General features: G+C 34.3%; 2 protein-coding genes across 7 annotated transcripts in view; one reads left to right on the top strand and one right to left on the bottom strand.

The window, feature by feature from the left end:
- ccdc178 (coiled-coil domain containing 178) overlaps positions 1–18,330 on the bottom strand; it is a 32,524-nt gene extending 14,194 nt beyond the window's left edge. For 2 of the 5 annotated variants that reach the window (XM_016543395.1, XM_016543394.1), the window contains exons 1-19: positions 18,133–18,330; positions 17,690–17,756; positions 16,315–16,445; positions 16,053–16,108; positions 15,755–15,819; positions 15,107–15,310; positions 13,673–13,893; positions 12,651–12,793; positions 12,081–12,234; positions 11,789–11,884; positions 11,027–11,163; positions 10,507–10,534; positions 8,519–8,674; positions 7,627–7,689; positions 7,330–7,491; positions 6,857–6,970; positions 6,302–6,447; positions 6,060–6,219; positions 1,638–1,787 (exon numbers count right to left, since the gene is read on the bottom strand). In XM_016543395.1, coding sequence (XP_016398881.1) covers positions 1,638–1,787; positions 6,060–6,219; positions 6,302–6,447; positions 6,857–6,970; positions 7,330–7,491; positions 7,627–7,689; positions 8,519–8,674; positions 10,507–10,534; positions 11,027–11,163; positions 11,789–11,884; positions 12,081–12,234; positions 12,651–12,793; positions 13,673–13,893; positions 15,107–15,310; positions 15,755–15,819; positions 16,053–16,108; positions 16,315–16,445; positions 17,690–17,756 — 2,253 coding nt within the window. In that variant the 5' untranslated portion in view covers positions 18,133–18,330. The remainder of the gene's footprint in view (positions 1–1,637; positions 1,788–6,059; positions 6,220–6,301; positions 6,448–6,856; positions 6,971–7,329; positions 7,492–7,626; positions 7,690–8,518; positions 8,675–10,506; positions 10,535–11,026; positions 11,164–11,788; positions 11,885–12,080; positions 12,235–12,650; positions 12,794–13,672; positions 13,894–15,106; positions 15,311–15,754; positions 15,820–16,052; positions 16,109–16,314; positions 16,446–17,689; positions 17,757–18,132) is intronic. The other 3 variants (XM_016543396.1, XM_016543398.1, XM_016543399.1) reach the window with 3 other exon arrangements.
- Positions 18,331–18,884: 554 nt separating this feature from the next.
- The window catches only part of LOC107732102 (dystrobrevin alpha-like), a 21,298-nt gene continuing 17,557 nt past the window's right edge, over positions 18,885–22,625 (top strand). The window contains exon 1 of one of the 2 annotated variants that reach the window (XM_016543354.1): positions 18,885–19,171. The gene's annotated coding sequence lies outside the window, so the exon portion shown is untranslated. The remainder of the gene's footprint in view (positions 19,172–22,625) is intronic. The other variant, XM_016543355.1, reaches the window with a different exon arrangement.

The following is a 22,625-nucleotide window of genomic DNA, read 5'->3' as shown; positions in this document are numbered from 1 at the left end:
ATAAATTGCTGACAGTACAATTGATGTAATCGATGTAATCTGCAGAATTTACACTTCAATTATGAGACTATGGTATAAATAAATTCAACTGTTCACTGCAATCACTGCAATTCATGTTATAATGTTAGAATTAAATAACGAAGAAGAAGTGCTGCTGCAGAGTTAGTGCATCAGAGAAAATGAAGAAGAAGAAGAGCTGCTGTAGCATCAAGTTTTCACCATGTCCGTCCATATCCGTGCGTGCAAAGGTTCTGCGCGATCCTCTTGTTCAATATTATCGGGGTCAGAATCCGGCTCAAATTGATATGGCAATATTGACGTCATCCTTAACTATACCGGAGCAGATGGAACTTGCTGCTTTGGCAAGGGGAGGGGCAGTACTGAAACACCGTCTAAGCTGTTCGCCAATCACAACGCACTGGGACAGCTAACCAATCACAATACATTTCGTTTTTCAGAAGGCGGGCCTTCATCAAACATGGAACTAATCGAGCCGTTTGTGCCAGGCTGGGGAGAAAGGTATTGTAATAATGTAAATTATGTGGAAAATAATGCGTTTTTCAAACCACCAAGCATGAGAGCATGTTCTAGTACATCCCCAAAACAAAATCAAGACTTTGTAAAAGAGCATAATAGAACCCCTTTAAAAAACATTAACTTTATTAGTATTATTACTGAAATCTTACCGGTTCCATTAATGTATGACTGACAAATATGCATCACATTAAGTTTATTCGTTTTCTCGTTAGGTTAAAACTGTGCAATCCAAAAGGATTGAAATTTTATATGCAATTCAAATACTTAAGCCTAAATATTTTTGAGTACACTAACTCCTGTTTGTATTTGTTTTTTTCTTATTTTATGAAAGTGTTCATTTTCATATTTTAAGCATAAACCTTACTAAATTTGCCTTATATGGAAGTCTGTTTCCACCTCAGACAAAAAAAAAAACATTAAACAAAAAAAAATAAAATAAAATAAAATAAAACAGGTAATTGTGAGAGAAATTTTGAAATAAGAAATAGTCATATTGTGAGATTGATACAGTGTAAGTACATGAAATAAAATTTCAATTAGGCAAAAAAAAAAGTGTTCCAATTGTGAAAACTGAAGTTTAGTTAAATTAGAATGTTGCAATTTACTTAATTATGAGATATGACATTGCAAGTTATCTTTAAGACATAAAGCCAAAATCACAATTATGGTTTTATTTTTAATGTTCTCTTCCATATAATCATGCCTTTTATGAAGAAATCAAGAAAAAAATCTGTGTATCCAAAAAACAAAAAGCCTTTTTCTAATAAGCGTATCCCTCTCATCTAAAACACATGACGCTGCGGTCATCATCCGGTGTTGTGCGTCACTATCTATATTTCCTATGTTCATTAACATCTCATGACTGTGACGTCCCAACGATGCGCCTCAGGTCAATCGAAGGCACTCTGACACAGTCCCTCTTTGTTGGAAATGTTTAAAGTCGAATCGTTTCTGTTGGGCGATGAATCTTTGTGCTGCTTTATTGTTTCCTAACAAAGATAGACAACCACATCATTCACACATGCAGAAAATAGCCTTGATGTATACACATACGGAAGGAGCCGCAGAGAAAGAAATGTGTTTGTGGTAATGAGAGTTACCTGCTTGTGATCTTGGATGTAGGCCTCTGCTCTGTTTCTTCTGTCAAAAACATAAACGGTTTCTTGTCTGGCAATCATCAGAGCTTTCTGCAGCTTGTGATACTCCTGCGCTACCTTCAGATTGTCTTTTAGGGCTTCCTGTAGATTAACCTGGAACAGATTTGCACAGGATGCTCTCCATCAGCTTCTGAGAGACTCTAACATGTATAATGAAAAGATACCATTAAAAAGTAGGACAAAGAATGAACAGTGAGCCCTATTTGAAAAGAATATTTCACCCAAAAATTGTAAACACATTTGTGTCATCCCAAACCTGCATGGCTTTCAAATTATTTCAAAAAGATATTCAAGAAGAGACGTACTTTTCCATGCAATTACAATGAATCAGGGCTGAAGCTTCATTTAAGGACACAAAAGCTGATTAAATGACTTATGCACTATATTTCAACTGTTCTGAAGTCTGAAGAGGAACAGACCAAAATTTAAGTTATTCACTGATAATCTTGCCCTCCAGTGGGCTGTTAACCTCTGTCACCGGATCATTGAGTCAGTGAGTTGAACTTGAGAACTGGATTAGTCCGATTCATGAACAAATCATTCAGTTTTGTGAACTGGATCAACTGATTCATTAAAAACATCTGATTCAAAAGAACGATTAGATCATGACTAGACATTGCAACTTTCATCATGAACTCACATGAATGTACAAAGACACTTAAATTTAGGTTTATTTCCCACTTTTATGATACACTGTAAAAAAAAGAAAGAAAATGTTTTGAAACTTAAGACTTTCTGCTTCAAAATTTCACTTTTAATTCAATGTGTTACTTGCTGTTTCTTTGTGATTAATTGTGAAATTTACTAGCAATGAATATTGTTTCTACACCATTTTTTACTACACCATTTGCAGTACTTCTGCATTATCTGAACAACCTGCAGACTGATTTCCCATTTACTTTTGGCAGACCTTTTATCCAAAGCGACTACTTCAATCATTTTATCAATATGCACAATTCCTGGGATTCAAACCCACAACTTTGCACAACCTTCACATTTCACTTTGGGACCAGTTGGTGGACAGTAATTGCAAAAATGGCAATAAAATTACAGTAGTTTGGTGAAAGACAGCATTTGAATTAGGTTTTATTTTTAGCTTTCATTTATTTTAATATTTATTATAATTGTAACAATTTTGCTGTGCTTTTATCATTTTCATTAGTCTTTATTTTTAAATATCACTAATTAGTTTTAATTATTTTTATTTCAGTTTTAGTTTTTATTTATTTATTTCAAGTTAGTAATTTTAGGTCTTCAACTTACCTACTCAAGGCAACATTTTATTTATATTTATATTCTGCGCGCATGGCGGATTAAGCCCCATTGCCTTTTCTTGTTTTGAACTAATGCATTCTTGATCACCGTTTAATGAAACTATATACCACATGGCGATTTCACATTAGATAAGCCATGTGAGACTTTCATCAGGCGCCGGGCTCTGACTGAGGCCATAATCCCGAAACTCAACTCCCCCAATAAATAGCTTTTCCCTCCGAAAATGAAGTGATAATACGTGGGTTTCATGCAAAACATAACATATTATCTCTGACAGAAAATTATAAGAGCTTTCATCAAATGATTAGAGGAAATGTTAGTAGAGGTGTGATACTGAGTGGCGGATATTCTGGAGCAAAGGTGCTATACGATTTGCTTTACTTGAAACATTAGGGATTTAAATTGTGGATATCAGAAGACACACAAACAGACAATATTAATGTACTGACAGTGTTTAAAAAAATAAACACTTGTTTGCATGTACAACTTTAGGAATGAAATTGCGGAAATCTTTGTGAATTCAACTGAATTCAATACACAAGTGACACAATCCTATAGGGGGAAATTTGGTCCAAGAAAGACTGTTTAATTTCAAATTTATTTATAAATGAAATACTGGTGGGACTAATGAAGGCAAATTAATTTGTACTATTTATATGGACTAATTTAATTATCTTAAAAGCTATATATATATATATATATATACTGTATATATAGATGTAATCAACACACACACACACACACACATAACTAATTAGTTTTAATTATTTTTATTTCAGTTTTAGTTTTTATTTATTTATTTCAAGTTAGTAATTTTAGGTCTTCAACTTACCTACTCAAGGCAACATTTTATTTATATTTATATTAGATCAATATATATATATATATATATATATATTCAATCTAATATTTATATCTTATTTTAGCTTTAGTTCAATTATAAAAAATATTTTAAATAGTTTCAGTTTTAGTTAACGATAATAATCCTGCACAAAAGCACTTATTTTGATATTTTGTGCATGCAGTGCAGTAACTTTCAATCATTTTTTAGTGTTGCTTAGGTGTTCTCATATTTTGCATGTTTCTTTGCATTTCTTTTTGAATTTTGCATGTTTTACGCTAAAACGAATCCTTTTAGAATGCAGTAACTCTAGTAATCATACAGCACTTGAGGAAGTATGTAAACAAATTACGATAAATAAGTGTCTGATTTGCTTGTCTCCACAATCTCCACAACCCTGTGTCAGCATCGGAAACATGGAGAGAGAGCTATGGAAAGAAAGATGGAGAGAGAAAGAGAAGAACATTTTCTGCTCTACCTGAGAATAAGGAATAATGAAGTGTGTCTGGGCAGTAAAACGTCCCAGCGCTAAACTGATGAGTTTAACCCAGCACCGAGAGTGGCAGTAAACATGACAAATGTTGTGTAGGGTTGGTGTAGGGCAATAGAAAATACGGTTTGAACAGTATAAAAACCATTATGCCTATGGAGAGTCCTCATAAACCATAAAAACCAACATGTGTGTGTGTGTGTGTATGCATATGTAATCATCTTATGAATAGCATAAATTTAACAGCCTCTGATGTAAAAGTTTGACTTAAATATTAAAAATTATATATTTAAACATGATACTGTATAAATACACATGCGGGTGAAACTGTTGCTTTGGATAAAAGCATCTGCCAAGTGCAGACAGATGGGACTGATGAAGATAAATTTATTTATTTGAATGCTATTCAATTTATTAATTTATTAAATAAATTCTAAAATAAAGAAAGGTCTAAAATCTGAAAGAATATGATGAGGGGAGAGAAAAAACCCAATTCAGTTTGTGAGGAAGTCACAGTGGAGTGTGTCCATAAGTGCAAGATACATTTAACGCATCTCGACTGATCGTGTAAGGAAATGCACAACTGTTTAAAATGTTACGAGGTTATAATCCGTGCTGTACAGTAAGTCAACGCAAAAAACCCTGTTTACTTGCTTTATTCACATTCCTGGTCTTACTGAGATCAATTAATCGGTGCTAGTTATTCCAACGGGAAAAAAAAATAATAAAAAAAAAATATAATAATTTGTTGTTCCACTCTGCACTTTTTTTCATTGCATATTCACTCAGAAATGCTTTACACTATGGAAGTAAAATGGGTTGTAAACACATGTGTAAGTGTAATTTGACATTGACCTTAATGGAGTGAGCAATGCAAAGGTCATGGCAAGGTGTAGGGTTGGTGTAGGGCAATAGAAAATACGGTTTGAACAGTATAAAAACCATTATGCCTATGGAGAGTCCTCATAAACCAAACCAACCAACATGTGTGTGTGTGTGTGTATGCATATGTAATCATCTTATGAATAGCATAAATTTAACAGCCTCTGATGTAAAAGTTTGACTTAAATATTAAAAATTATATATTTAAACATGATACTGTATATATATATCTATCTATCCATCCATCCATCCATCCATCCATCTATCTATCTATATACACACACACACACACACACACATAAATTAAAATCTACTCATGAATAGATAAATAAAGCATAAAGCTGCTGTCAACACAACCAATGAGCTAACAGTAGATAATACTGGACAAAAGGATTTTTGTTATATGTTTTGTTCTCAGTGTCTTGAAATGTATCATTTGGTATCACTCGGTATTCCATAGAAATGACACGGTGCATCATCATACAAAGGAAATCTAAATATTTATAAAGGTAATTTCACACTCTGCACTTTTTTTCATTGAATATTCACTCAGAAATGCTTTACACTATGGAAGTAAAATGGGTTGTAAACACATGTGTAAGTGTAATTTGACATTGACCTTAATGGAGTGAGCAATGCAAAGGTCATGGCATTGATTCCCAAGGAATACACATGCGGGTGAAACTGTTGCTTTGGATAAAATGCACTCATGCTCGTTCGGCTTCAGCTGATCTGTTTTCTGATATGTAAAGAAAACATTTGTTAACCTGGATTATAAGTATTTAAATAGCAAAGCTGATCTAGGATCAGCCCATATAGGAAGCCCTGACAAAATAATCTTGACATAAATGTAAATATGAAAGAAAGGGTTCTTAACCTCTGTGTCCTTCATGACATCCCGGCGGTGAGTGAACAGTGCTGAGTGAATCTGTGCGTGATGAGACTTCCTCTGTTTCCAGGAAGCTATATCCCTGTGCACGTTACCCATCACTACTGTGGCTGTCCCATGTTTGAACGCCATAGTGTCTGACAAACCCCTGAAAAAGACAACAAATAAAAACAAGCATGGAGGTCTAATATATATATGGTCAGACATATATTATGAACAGTATTTCTTACTGTAGCTCTGCTATAAGATGCGGCATAGTGCTGATGGTTTGCTCCATCATGTCAGTCTCTTGCTTTAACTCTTTCGACTTCAGGTCAAGCTCCTTGATCCGGTTTGAAATCTCCTCATACCTCAATGCCATCAAACTAAGGCTTTCCTAATAACAAATAACATACTGTGATAAAAGGAATAAATATGGAATTATTTAAAGCATTTTCAAGATTTTAAGTAAGCTTTTTAAGTACAAATCTGCAATATTGTTGTATATGAAAGACATTTAGGTAACACTTTACTATTAACCAATTGCTTATTAGCATGCCTATTATTAACATATTGGCTGTTTATTAGTACTTATTTAAGCACATATTCTGCATGACCATATTCTACATACCTAATCCTACCCAATACCTAAACTTAACAAATACCTTACTAACTATTAATAAGCAGTAAATCAGGAGTTTATTGAGGCAAAAGTCATAGTTAGTGGTTTGTTAATGGCAAGAATTGGACCTCAAAACTATGTGTGACTGACATTTATAACTCATCAAGTATAATTTGATTTTCACCTTCACAGAATTAAAACATTCCTGATAGTGCTTCTTTTTCTTCTCAAAATCATCAGAGAGGCTTCTGTGTGCAGTGTGCATGTCTCTTAGTTTGGCTTTTAAGTTTTCAATTGTCTGAGAATAAAAGAAATAAAAAGAATGAATATAAAAAAAAAGAGAAAATACATACGTATGCAACTGATAACTTTAGTCACGTTTACTTAACTCAATAATACAGTAACTTGACTGGACCTTACAGTCAACATGAATCGATACTGACCCTATTTACTTTCTTAATATATTACTTTGCCCTATTCATCAATGTTCATCACCAAAATGTAAAAACGTTCTCAACCTAATTTTTCTCTTCCTCTCATGTAACAAAAGCCACATAGGCGGGAAAATAATATTAACCAATAATATCATAGCCTAACATGTTAGATCTAATCAAATGCAAACAATGAATACTATATTTTAAGCTGAATCAGATGTACCTCAGATTTCTCTGTATATATCAGTTTCAGTTGCTCCACCTCAGTCTCCAGTTGAGCGGCTGTAGACAAAGCGTCTTCATACTTTTTCTGCAGCTCACCTTTCACCCTCTCGCAGTCTTTTTGTTCACGGATATATTTGGCTGCCTCTGCGTCCCTATTATCCTGAACATATCAATTCCAAACATTAACAGACACAGACTAGTGCAACACTGACATTGCTTCTTCATTTATCATCAATTTATTTATTCATTTATTTAATCATGTAAAGACGTATTCATAAGGAACATCTGGTTTTACCTTGAGAATATCTAAGGTGGTCATTTCAGTCATTATCAGGCTCTTCATTTTGTCGATCTCTTTCTGCCCACCAAAAAGAAAAGACATCAAAATCACTTGATTAGGAAGCAAAACTTGGCAAACCAGACAAAAACAAAATCCAAAGCAGCTCAGAAATGACTACAGTATAATTCCCTATAAACATGTTATCTTAACAGTTGTCAAAAGAGACCAATAAAGACATTAAACTACTGTAATCAACCAATACTGCTAAACCTCTTATGTAAAATAATAGTTTACGTAACTGTTTATTAGTTATATAAGTAAATATTTACTCGCCTTCATGTTGTTCTAAGTTATTTTTTTATACAGAACACAAAAGGATAAAAGCTACAGCAGATGAAAAGATATTCAGTGAATAGGAACTTATATTTCGGTTCGTTCCTCAAATAAAGCCACTGTATGACTTCGGAAGACTTGGAATATAAAGTATTAGTAATATGTACTAATTTTTGGTGTTTTAATGCCATTTTTGTGCTTTTTAGAGTGTTTCGCAGTGATGACACAAAAAAACAATTTTTGGTTCCCAAAAGAACCATTCAGTGAACAGTTCTTAATTTTTTTTCTTAATTTGAAGAACATTTGAATAGACTTGAAGAACCATTTTCACTACAAAGAAACTTTTGGAAGTGGAAAAGTTTCCATAAATGTTAAAGGTTCTTTATGGAACCATCAATGCCAATAAAGAACCATTAGTTGTATGAGTTTTGACAGAATTTTTGTGGAATGTCATGAGGGTGCGTAAATGATGATAGAATTTTTATTTTTGTATCCAGGGGCTACACATTTGTTCATTGAGTAACCTTGCTCATAAACTCATCTGTAAATTTGAACGGGGCAGGTGTCCTCTTACCCTGTTCTTCAGCTCCTCCAGAAAGGTTTGGCGTTCTAGACAGTCCAGCTTGGCTTTGGTGTCTAAGTGTACAGCAGACACCTGGTCAAACTCGGCTTTGACCGGTTTCCACTGCTTCTCGCTCAAACCGATCTTCAGCAGGACATGCTCACGATCCTTCAGTAGCTATACATATATATATATACACAGATATATATTTACACACACACACACACACACATACTGTACATATACATATATATATATATATATATATATATACATACATACACACTTTTATTGTTATTTTTTATCATTTTTAAATTGTTTTTATGCTTGCTTTTTAAATGAAATAAAAATAAATAAAAAACTTCAGTATCTTTTGGTAAATAACAAAATACAACTATGCAGTTTTTTTTTAATTTGCATATAATTGGGCCTATACAGTTCATGGTATTATCCATGAATTTCAATGTTTGATTTTCCACCTTATTTTTAACATAATGTGTGTCAACGGCTTCCAGTTGTTTTCATTAAACAAAAACAGCCCATTATGCTGCTTCATACTGCAAACTGCTATTACCGTAATCATAAACATGCTAATTTGTAGCATGAATTGGTTATTTTTCTAGTTATTTACCTGTAGCAGCTAAGTCTCAGCTTCTGAATCAGAAGTATTGCACATTCACAGAAAATAGCTCACATCCACATTGCAAAATAAGGTGGATAAGGTATTTCTTGTGTTCTAAATCATTGTGTTAGTTCATGCTGTGGTGCTGCTTCACAGCATTTTAATTTCAGAAGCAATGCCACACACACCTACACATTTTTAATGAAGTGGAATTAGAGTTGTTGCATGATTTCATGACATGATCTGCGGAACACAGATTCTGTGTTGATAATTAAAGAATCCAACACTCACACAACAGACCAATGAACCACAAGACATTTCCAGCACATTTCTCATAGTGTTGTCATTTGAGTCTCCATCTCCAACATGGAATCTAATGCTGATCCATAAGTTCTGTATCAAGTTGGGAAGAATCACTATTGTATATCCAGATTTTATTCCATGTCATAGTTTCTCATGATGTGTTACAGATTCAACTGAACGGTAATACATGAACAGCACTATTGGCTTGTGTGCGAAAACATATGGTCTTCATAGATCTTATGGAGGCAACATCATTTGTTGTTGCTGTACCATGGACAATTTAGAGCAAGCAGCAACAGTGGAATGTTTTTCATTTGGATCGATTTCATTTTCTGCAGTTCTATGAAAATTATATTTGTTGTACTTCTTGTTGTCTGATAAAATTAGGTTATTGTGCATGAAATTTGGACTGTATAGTGAGTATAAGACATTGTTGATTGCAGTTTACCACAATTCGTCACCTTTTTTAATATCACCAGGTTTTTACAATAGAATACTATATTCAGAATTTTACTGTGGAAAAAAATGCAGACTATGCCATTTTCTGTCACAGCAGACACAGCTAATCATTAGTGACAATCACCAGTATACAGAAATATACTTTAAAGGGATTGTTCACCCAAAAATGAAAATCCTGTCATTAATTACTCACCCTTATGTCATCTCAAACCCGTAAGAGCTTAGTTCATCTTTAGAACACAAATTAAGGTATTTTTGATGAAATCCGAGAGCTTTCTGACCCTGCATAGACAGCAACGCAACTGACACGTTCAAGGCCCAGAAAGGTAGTGAGGACATTGTTAAAATAGTCCATGTGGCATCAGTGGTTCAATCATAATGTTATGAAGCTACGAGAATACTTTTTGTGTGCAAAGAAAACAAAAATAATGACTTTGTTCAATTTCTTCTCTTCCGTCAGTCTTCAATGCGCGTTCATGAGAGTACCATGACGCATGCTACCTTTCTGGGTCTTGAACGCGGTCGTTGCGTTGCTGTCTATGCAGGGTCAGAAAGCTCTCGGATTTCATCAAAAATAACTTAATTTGTGTCTTACGGGTTTGGAATGACAACGATCCTTCAGTAGCTTTCTCACAGCCTGTTCACTGGAACAAAACGGACACAAACAACATCATAAAACACAGTCCGTCCCCCGAGATCCACGCCACAATGTACAGCAGCCTGCTCACAAAAATGCTTGCACAGCATTCAGCAAATTTCACAACTGGAAATGAAAATGCTCTAAATACAGTAGGCCTATGTGACATCCAACTGATTACACAAGATGTGCCAAATCAAAGATTAATTACTGCAATAGTTATGACACAACGCTTAAAGTTTAGGTCAGAATGCATTACATTAACAACAAGCTGCCTGATTCTTGTAAAAACTCAAGCATTTACACAAAATTTAACAAACTGCAGTATTCGTCTGAAAGAAGAAAGTCATATACACCTAGGATGACTTAAGGGTGAGTAAAACAGTCTAATTTTCTTTTTTGGGTGAACTAACCCTTTAATGACAGAATTTTCATATTTGGGTGAACTATTCCTTTAAATTAAACAAGTTGTGTGATCTTAAGTTTATATGGGACAAACCTTTGGTAGATCTTTCTCTTGTAGTCTTCAATTTCCAGTTTGTGCTCTTTGTTTTTGTCACGCAGGGTCAATAAGTCATGTCGCTTTTGGCTTATGTTTGCATCCAACACAGACACCTTTTCATCACCTTCAAGTTTCTGATAAACACAGTAATGCCCATTATTTGCATTTGTTTACTAGATATATGCTAATATGGACTTTTTCATAGCCAAGTCTTTATTTGGAGGCTAAATTCAACCACATTCACATGTTGTGCACAAAATGAAAGGCTAGCCACACATAAAAGATCATATTTTTAAGCATCTTTGCTTATATAAAGTTCCACATACGCATAAACATATTTTCAAATGTTTCTTATTTCAAAACTATAACTGTCATATGTCAAACATTTATGACAATTAAACATCACATAGCACCACCTATGGTCAAAGCAAGTTTTGTTATTTTGGAAAGTTTCTAAACTTTTGAAACTCTGTTGTGGCAGAACAACTCAAAAATGCACAAAATACAAATGTAAAAAGGAATAAACAAACTGCTAAACAAACAAGTGAGCGCTCTGTGGCTCGTTCACTCAAGCGTAGTGTAATTGTGAAATCAGGGCTTAGACAAAATGGAGGCTCTAAGAGAATAAACAGGCAGATCAGTGCAAGGAATCGTGGGCCTTTCCTGCCCTCCAGAGGACGTGAGGGTTGACATCTCCAGCACGGCACATTATTTCACCTCTGATTTATATCATCTCAAATAACAGCCTGTTATACTTACAGATGTTTGTATTTGGTTTTGAAGCTGCATTACATTGTTCTTCTTTATCATCAATTTCTCTTCTTTATCATTTTTTTCAGCTTTTAATGTTCTGACCTAAAAAAAAAGACAAGTGAAATTAATATTTAGCACTAAAGCTTTTTCAGGGGACTAATTTAAAATAATAAAAAAAGGAATTAGCATGAGCTTATGATTGTTACAGTCAGAATATTCCAAAAATTGTTCATAATATTTATACAGATTTAAATATCATGCAAACTGGTCAGTGAATGTACTCTAAATGAAAACTGACTTCTTCATTTGCGTCTGTTTCCTGCCTCTCAAACTGATGTGTCTTTTTCACCAAGGCTTTGATTTGGTCGTCTCTCAATGTTAGTTTTTCTATCGACTCTTTAATTTTCCTTTGAAACGCCTCACACAGTGACTGCAGCTGCTGTAACTCACTCCTGTAAGCAGAGAAAGAGAAATCATGTCATTCCCCCGTAGTCCAAGGCTGATTCTAAGCTATGTTTTCCATATGAGACATTTATAAAAAGTCAACAATTTTGTGAAATAAAAGTGTGACTTAAATGTATGTCAAAAGTATGGCATAAAATGTCCGGTGCAACCTTTAAATAAAGATAACATGAATAACAATTTGATTTACAGTAGAATGTGTTATAAAATGGATGATTTTGCATAACATACATTTTTTGATATTGATATTATAACCTGCCTACACAGTGATGGATTGGAATTAAACTGTTAAGATGGAGAGAACAGCATTTTAGTGACACCTTCTGTCTGGATTGATATAACACGAGTGAACCGAAATAAAAATATAGGCCTTATGTCAGTATCCAGATGACAAAAAAGGACTCACTGCTTGTCACTCAGATGATTTCTGATCGTTTCCATTTCTTTGTTCATTTCTCCTTTCCTAAGGTCTGCTCTGAATTCTTCTTTTTTAAACTCCTCCTGAAGACTCTTTAGCTTCTGAGAGATGTTTAAAAACGTCTCACTGGCCTAGAGGAACATTTGTGACAATGTCTTTATGAATTAATATAACAGTCAGACAATTTATCATGGCAACATGGCTCAATAGTAAAAATTGCATCCCAAAATAGACAATGAGCTCCAAGGTTATTTGGCAGTTTTATATGCTTCTGTAGAAGTCAGTACTATTTCAACTTAAAAATGTTAAATTTCCTGTGGTTGTTTCCTTAAACAACTTTTACATTTGTATTTATCTAAATGTGTAGGAAAACATTTCAAATTGATTGTATTGTATTGCGTCATTACATCAGTCTTGTTATTGTAAACCAAAAGTAAAATGATTAAAAACTGTTTTAGTTAACTGAAAGCAGGAATAAAATTTAATATTAAAATGAATATAAATATTAGGTGAAAACTTAAAATTAGGAAAATTTAGAAATGTTGCTTTGGCAACTACCTAAAATCACTAAAACTGAAACAAAAATAAAATAAAGCTAAATAAGAAACATTAATAAAATAATATAAAAATCACATAAAATTACTAAAACTTAAGATATTATTTTAATCATTTGAATTAAAATTACATTTTAATATAAAAATAAACTAATAAAAATATTAATAAGTTCTATAATAGTATATAAATAATACTAAAATAACACAGTGGGTAGTTCATTCACAAAAAATATAAGAACACTCTTTTTCCAATTTTAAAATACTTCAGTTTAGCACTCTTTATTGATGAATTCTTTGAAAACCCATGTATAGAGAAAATACATGGTCACTGTTGCGCTCCTCTAATACGTGCTGGACTCTTTTAGTTAGACGTACATCGCTTCTTCTCTTTGGTTTTGTCTTATTGATTTCAGGTCCTCTAAACAAGCCAACAAACAGGTTTCGCAGTAAACACACCTCACTTTGTGCTGTTCGGATCTGCTTCATGATTTCACTCTCCAGCTGGAGTCTCTCGTGAACGAGCGGCCCGTGTTTCCTCATAAAATCGATATCCTCCTTCAGACGTCGGTTCAGCACTTCCGTGTGGGCCAGCCTGTCTCTCACCTGCGGCAACTGATCTCTCCTTATTTTCAGTTGCCACGTCAGCTCGGCGATGTCTGTGCTGCACGCTTCACGCTCTGACCGTGCAAATATAAGACAGACGGATGCGAAAAGTCAAGGATGGAGCAGAAAAGAGATTATTTTGGTAATCAAACTTTTTTAAAGACCTTATAGCATAAGTTTTATGGCGCTCAGTCCATGTCTGTTAGCTTGAGGTCATCTATATGCTCGTGTTCTCCTAAAAGTTGACAAAGTCATTTTTAAAAACATACACGTCTTACTTTTCCTGGAAAATGGACCAAAATATGGATGATCTGTTTCTTTGTAGAGTCAAATTTTTTTCATTAAAGGGTTAATTCACCCAAAACTGTATATCCTTCATTGGTAATGATGGAAATACAATTGACGGTAGCCAATGACGTCTGTTGTATTGGAAAAAAATACTACTGAGGTCAATGGCTACCAACTCAACTCTTTGGTCACCAACATTCTTCAGAATATCTTTTTTTTGCACTCAATAGAAGAAAGAAACTCATTTGGAACAACTTAAGGGTAAGTAAATTCAAGTTTATTTTAATTTTTATTTATATTATAAATGATAACAGAATTTTCATTTTTGGTGAACTATCCCTTTAAAATGCTATATATAATCTCCTCCCCCTAACAATAACCTAATAGTAATCATACTTTCCTAATTTAATCATTTCATTTACATAATTTAATTGTTATGCAAAAATAAAGCTTATTGGGTTTTTCAAAAAAGAAAGGGAGGATATTTTCATTATGCTGTCCCAACTTCCTGTCTCAATAGGAAATGTCAACAAAGCGGTGTTATTAACATACTATTTTACTATTTATTCATCTTAGTTTAATTAGTTTGAGTAATTTCATTGTGAGTGTTTATGTATTTTTATTAGTTTTTTTATAAACTGTCTATTTAGCTTTTATTAACTTTTATTTTAGTAAACAAATTTTTTTAATTTTGCCTTGATAACTAACTGAAATAAAATTACGTTTTTTTTATTGTATTTTATTGCCTTTTAACATTTACTTTACTTAAAGTAATATAAATTACTTTAGATTTAATTCATATTTAGCCATTTTTGTGTTTTGATTAACTTGCTGAATATTTTTGTACTGTACATTGTAACAGAATAGAATAGAATAGAATAGAGCAGAACAGAACACTAGACACTTTATTGCCACATTACTGGGCCTGAAGTAAAATGTTAGTGCTGGAAAAAACAGTTTGAACATAAATTGCATGTCGTAATCAATATCCAGTCTGACCTTTCTGCATTGCTACAGGAAACTCATTCTGCTTCCAGAGATGGAGGCTGCCCAGTTTCTCTGAAAGTTTCTTTGCTTTTTCCTTTTCTTCCTGTAGAGCCTTCTCTGCATCTCTGCGGTCCAACTCAAGACGCTTGATCAAACTCATCACCTCCATCAGGACGTCTGTGGTCTCCGTCCAGAGAGATGTCAACACTCCACTGTCTATTTACAAATGAAGAAATTATTATTATTATTATTATTGTTAACTAAAACTAAAAGTAAAACTAAAACTATTCAATCATTTTTGTTCATTGAAATAAAGCTGGAATAAAAACAAATGCAGATATTAGATGAAAAACCTAAAATATAAACAAAAATTAGAAATGTTCCCTGGTCAACTAAGCTGAAGTACTAAAATTACTAAAACTAAAACTGAAATAATAATAAATTCAAGCTAAATAGAAATAAAAAAAATAACAGAAAGCACAGCAAAATTACTAAAACGTCAACTAAAATAAAATGAGAACTGAAAATATAAAAATCTTAATAATATTAATAAATATTATCATAGTATATAAATAGTTATGTATTGAAGTATAATTCTTAGTGATACAAGTGCATATTATAACCAAAATATTAAGGAGATTCAAGACTGTCCATCATTACCTTGTACATAAAGCCCCATGCCTTCAATACACAGCTCTGCATTTTTGCCATCAGCAGAAACACGTCTAAAAACAAAAAGGAAAATATGTTATTTAATCTGCAAATTTTTTATAATATTAATAAATTAAACTATTAATTAGATTTAAATTATTTTCTGATGATACGTTAGAGCCCACATACTATATAATAGGTATAAACCCATAAAAACTGCTGACCATACGTGCTATCTTACTGGAAAAATGGTTACAACTGATGTACAGTGTGTGATGTGGAAAATCTATAATGCTTTATGGCTCACTTCCAAATGATACTGTGGTTGTTTTCATGTGCAGTTTCATGCTGAGCATTATCACCCTAGAAGACAAGAGACATTCATTATTCATTCATTATGTAATATGAGAGCAAAGAAAATAACATGCGATTCAACTCATATAACTGTGAGCTCAATCTGGGTTTGATCTGTGCGGTACTGGTTTTATGGCTTGAAACATTGTGGTTGAGTCTTGGTCAGTGATGGTATAAAATAATACAATCCATCTTCGGGTTATGATTGATTCTACCTGTTGGCCCCAGTTTTCCAGTTTGGACTTCAGTTCCTGGATGTGAGACACTGCTTTGTTCACACATGGTGCTGGAGTGCTAACCAGAGCACAGCTGCGACGCCTGCTGGAGCTAACCATCTCTCCCTGCTCTGAAACGTACAACTGACTTTGATCATAGAGATCACGAAGATCTCACATTGAGTCATATATTCTGTAACCTTAAAGGAATAGTTCACCCCCAAAAAATTAGAAGTTGCTTAAAATGTACTCATCCTCAGGCCACTCAAGATGTAGATGAGTTTGTTTCTTCATTGGAACAGATTTGGAGAAATGTAGCATTACATCACTTGCTCACCAATGGATGCTCTGCAGTGAATAGGTGCCGTCAGAATGAGAGTCCAAACAGCTGATAAAAACATCACAATAATCCACTAGTAATCCACACCACTCCAGTCCATCAGTGAATGTCTTGTGAAGCAAAAAACTGCATGTTTATAAGCAACAAATCCATCATTAAGATGCTTTTTAACTTCAAAAGAGTCCTCTATTCATAATATTGCTTTCTCCAGTGAAAAGGCAGTCTCATCTGTATCAGGACAGAAATATGCACAGATCAAACACCATTTACCAGCAAAACGAGGACAACAGGGGATGGACGTTTTTAACAAAGTGTTGTTATGGATTATGGGCTCGTATTTTGGCAGCTTTTCACTTCACAAGATGTAAATTGATGGACTGGAGTGGTGTGGATTATTGTGATGTTTTTACCAGCTGTTTGGACTCTTATTCTGACGGCACCCATTCACTGCAGCGCATCCATTGGTGAGCAAGAGATGTAATGCTACATTTCTCCAAATCTGTTCCCATGAAGAAACAAACTCATCTACATCTTGGATGGCCCAAGGGTGAGTAAATTTTCATTTTTGGGTGAACTATTCCTTTAAAGGTCAACATAAAATGGCATGCACAATCCATTTTATATTCATAATCTGACATATTTTAGAGTGAAACAGCATTCAGAATAAAAAAGGGTGGGCTTTTTATCCAAGTGGACAATGATAGAAGATTGTGAAAACAATTTATTTTTTAATTTAGAATAATGTGCACGGATTAATTGTTTAAAATAAGACCAGAAAAATGCATTATGACAGTAAATAGACAGTTTTAATTTCTTGTTGTCTTTTGGGATGCTTTATTGTTAAACTCAACTTTGTTGAGTTTATGGTAAGTATTAATATCTATTTATTCGATATCCTGCTTGTATATGCTTCTATTTCTTGTGCTGTGACACAATAAGCACAATGGTTTGGGGAATATATATCAAGACAAGGATCCTGATCCCTCTATACTCCATGCTTAGCAAATAACATTGATAAACAATATTGTACTTTACCTTGTAAGAATGCTCCTTCACTTGAAGGAAACTTGAGTAACTTTATGTCAGGCATCTCAAAAAACATCTATGAAAATCAAAATCAATGACTGAATGTATCAATCAATCAACAAACACTGATTACATACTATTACAACCAATGCTTTTCTAAGCTTGATAATACCAAAATGCATTACTATGGTACTTTGATTTTTTTGTTATTTTTTAAAAATGTAAAGATTTTTATGTGGTCAACAGTGGCTTTCTCCCACATGATCATACATTGGTGTTGTGTCATTGACATTAATCAAAACAGCTCTTCAACCACCGTCTGCACAAAATAAATACTCCTATCTTAAGTTAATTAGTAATGAACGCAGGTTAAACATGGTTAATAGTCGCAAGTATCAGCTGACTACAGCAACACAACAGGTTTGACTGTGATTCACGCTCTCAATACTTACATTATTCGCTGCTAAAGCGCAGAACGTTGAGCCATGAATGATATTTATTGTATTTTTGACCCATTAAGCGCGATATGATAAATGCTGACACATATCTCGGCGTTGTGTCCCGTCGCGGCCTGTTTCATACTTTGTTTCCAGCCCCCCAGCTTTCACCGTGCTCGCGCGGTTACTAGGCAACAGGGAGGCCTTCATTCACCGCTGACACAACAGACAAAACTGAGAAAGTGAAAAAAGCCTTTCAGGGTTGCGAAGGTTTTGATGTTGAATAGCGAATACAATCACGTATCAAGTTTATTCCGGGTCTGGGTGATGAAAAGTTTTAGGACCATTGCGCATTGAGTGAAAAATAAAAATAACAACCCAACAAAAATAAAAAATAAATTAAAAAATGGGATCAACTCTGCTATGTATATACACACATATACATAACATAGCAATTTTACTTTAAAAAACTACATGCGCAAGAGATTAAATAAGAGCAAATTCTTGTTGTTGTGATATATTGTTTAGTATGTTTCATATTTATAATACATAGATTTAATAATAAAAAAAAACATTTGTCCCACAAAATTATTTGCTCATAACATTTTGCCACACCAAATCAAGAAAAACACATTTTACTAATATTTATTAATATTTCCGCAGAGCACTGAGTTTTTTTTTGGTGTTATTATTATATATTTTTTCAGAGCACTGATGGTTGTCTTCAGTGGAGAGATTCCGCATTACGTCATCGCGAGAGGCGCATTACGTCACATCAAAGCAAATGAGCAGCAGAGGTCTGAGATCCGCGGCGCTCTCTGCGAGTCTGATGCGAACGAAAACAGACTTTTGTCTTCAAACGCCGAAATTGTCGTCGATAAAGCGCGTCGTTCTAGCGCAGATGGGCTTCAGTGAACGCACAGGAGCTGAATTGAAACCCGTTTTGGCGATGACAGGCGTTTGGTGAGTAGCAAGTGCACACAGCTCCAGACGCCTCTCTTCATTGTGAACGCTCCACAGTCTACTACTAACAGGCACGATGCAGACTCTGCAAGTAAGATATTAATAGTGTGTATCTGGAACATCATGTCCTAAATCATCGGCAGCAATGCCAGAACTAAACTGTATGAATTTTGGGAATATAAGTAATTATAAATTCTGCTTATTTCTGCATGCATAATCTATTTATATAATTACATGCATTTGGTTGAGGATTTTAAATGCAGTGAGTGTGTGTTGGTTTACTGTTTTAACTCATAAAATTCCCCTAGGTCAGTAAATACCTGTCTTACAAATTGCCTTTACATTGTAAACATAAACATTGTTGGGATTTGATTTGCATTTTCTGTACTTTAAGTGAAATTTGAATAGTAAGACATTTGTAAAATAGGTTATATTAGGGTGTCCATGCACAGAAAGTCAATCTGTGTTCATAAAAGTTATTTCTTAATTTGCTGTGCCATATAATGGTAAGAAAATAGACTGCATGTTGTTTTTGAAGTGCATCATTATATTAATTCATCTAATCGGATGCATAAAACCAATGGAGATGAGTGAGAAGACAACATTAGAAGGACTTTCCTGTAAACAGCTACATGTAAATCACAGACTGAATGGGCTGGGAGACTTTACCCAGAGTTCTGTGCTGCTTCATGGCGGTACCATGACAATCAGAGCATACGGGCAGTTACTGTGTCTGATTGGTGGAAAAAGCAGTTAACTTGAGTAATGGTTCACTTAGCTGCGGATAGAGTTCTCATGGAATCCAATTCACAGCTTTCACAGCAGCCCAAGACAGGACTAAATGTGCAAAAGTAAACAAAATCTCTTTTCATTCAGACATTGGAATTGATTTATATTTCCATAAACGGCATTTTTAACTGCATATAAAATGCATAAATAATGGCAAAAATGTGAATTACTTAAAGGGATAGTTCCTGTTATCTAGCAATGGCGTTTCTCAAATAGATGCATTATGTGGTTTTGGAAAAATGCAATAGCATTAGCTGCTGTCAGTTACTCCCACAGACGGTTTAATGCGAGTAATCCAGCACTAATTACTCGGTGAAGATACTCCGAACAGCTGCTTTATGTAGAACATGACTTTGTCCTCCAGGTCAGATCTGTACATCTTATATGCCAACCGACGTCAAGCGCGAGCCAAATCAAAAAGCACAATTTCATGTTTTTCATTCAACCTGCCATGCTAAATAAATCACCCACAGAGAGTGTCGAAAAATGGAGTCGGGCTCAAAATGCCTGGATGCCACCGACTGTCCAAAAGGATATTTATAGGCTCGGAGATCCCAGAGCCACAATAAAAGGAGAAAGAGAGAGAGAAAAAGATTAGAAGACAGACTGTGAAATATGGGATCTCTCTAGAAATGTCCCATTAGAGGGCTTGAATTACAGTCTTCTCTAGCGAGCCATTCTTGCGTAGCCTCATCATTTTGCCTAATAATTTCATACAGAGAGTCTTTAAACTGCAAACAACTCCACAGGCCCTTCATACGGGACCAGGCCTAGGGTTAGGAGACGGTACAAACTTGCAACCAGATCTGAACCAGCCATCTAAGCCCAACAAGAATGTGAGTCTCGCTCATTGGAAGTTAAAGATAGAGGCGACACATGCTGGATCCTAACGGGCTCTTATTTCAGTCGGCTGCCAAGAACTATGGGCCGCTTTTGTTGATTCAACCTGACGAAAAGCATTATTTAAAGTTGTGGACTCGTTGTGGTCGCTCATAAATAAGCAAGAAGAGGACCATGGTGCTTTCTGAAGGGTATCTGCTTTGGGTTCTTTCTGCGTTTTTGGTGATAGTTTGGCTCTTTATATAGCATTAGTTTGTTTAGATCTCTTCCATTTGGTTTAACATGATAGATGCGGCATTGAAACAGTGAACCAAAACACTAAATTATGCTTAATTACGCTGTGGCAGCTTGTTTATCTCTGATGTGAGTTCAATAGGGTAGATTAATGTCCCATTACTGATGGATTCATTTTTTGCAGTGCATTCTGGATATTTTTCACATCCGCAGGTGAATTTGATGTCGATGGCTGGATGTGTAGCGCTTTGTCCCCGTGTTGTGCTGAACTCTTGGATCTCTAGGATTGTGATTGAACATTCCTTAAAGTTAATTGAGCATTCAAAGCTTTGTGAAGGAGGGAGTTTAACTTCTCTAGTAGATCAACTTCACGGTTTAATCCAGGTGCAGTTTTAAAGAGGAGGGGAAACCCTTATTTTAAAGCTTCCTCAGAGCAAATTAAAAGCAATTTTTGTCAGTTTTTATAAGATGCAATCTTTCTAAGTGCATGTCATTTAAGTTCATGATGGTAAAAAACAATTTACTAAGACATTGGTTGCATTTCTACAACTTTTTACCTTATAAAAAAGTATTATGTCTATAAATACAGTATATACACTACCATTCAAAAGTTCAGGGTCAGCAGGATTTTTTAAAAGAAATTCATACTTTTTTTTTCAGCAAGGATGGATTAAATTGATAAAAAGTGACAGTATAGACATTCATAAAGTATCTTGAACAACAACAAAAAAAATGTCTGTTTCCACAAAAATATAAAGCAGCATGATTCTTGAGCACCAAATCAGCATTATTAGAATGATTTATGAAGGATAATACAAAACAGTTATAAAACTGTTTTTACTGTATTTTTTGATCAAAAAAGCACAGTCTTGGTGAGCATAAGAGACTTCTTTTTGCAAACATTAAAAAATACCGACCCCAAACTTTTAAACAGAAGTGTACAGATCTACTGTAAAAAATTTTTTTTATCAAAGTTGTAAATACAACAAAAATGATTGAATACATTTTTAAAAGAAATACAAGAAAATACTATTTCAGTGCTTTTTCTATATCATCATACTGAATGATTGCCCTATTTATCATATACATATTTACATGAAGTATTCCAAGGAATTACTATTGTACCCCGACCAAAAACTTGGTAATGCCATAGTACTTTTTTGTTACTATACAATTTCAAAGTCAAGACTTTGAGATTAGAGAATTGAATTGTTGTAGAAATCATTTTAGCTCCATATTTGTTGTACTAGACGATACAGCTGTTGTTTCCTCGGTAAAATAAGCCAGTATTGTACTGAGTGTCACAAGGCAGTGATCTTCAAAATGTTATTTTTATCAAGGTCACAACTGGAGTCCAAAACCTGTTACTGTCTGTAAAGTGATCATAACAAAAGGTCTCTGTGGAAGAAGAAAGGGAGATAAACACATGAATTACATCAATGAACATGTTTTTATATTAAGACAGAGGTGGGTCACAGGTCCATTCTGGTAGAGCTGCAGACAGCGGGGATGGTAAAAGTAGTACAAATGATTAATAGAATTGTGTATCATTAGGATAACAAAGTAAAAAGGGAGGATAAAATTCTTCCTGTATCTTTTAAAGGTCTCTGTGGAAGAAGAAAGGGAGATAAACACATGAATTACATCAATGAACATGTTTTTATATTAAGACAGAGGTGGGT

This window comes from Sinocyclocheilus rhinocerous, unplaced genomic scaffold (genome assembly GCF_001515625.1).
Source record: "Sinocyclocheilus rhinocerous isolate Xijiao unplaced genomic scaffold, SAMN03320098_v1.1 scaffold97, whole genome shotgun sequence".
Classification (NCBI taxonomy): Eukaryota; Metazoa; Chordata; class Actinopteri; order Cypriniformes; family Cyprinidae; genus Sinocyclocheilus; species Sinocyclocheilus rhinocerous.
Note: the sequence above shows the minus strand (reverse complement) of the source record. Positions and strands in the feature narration are given on the sequence as shown.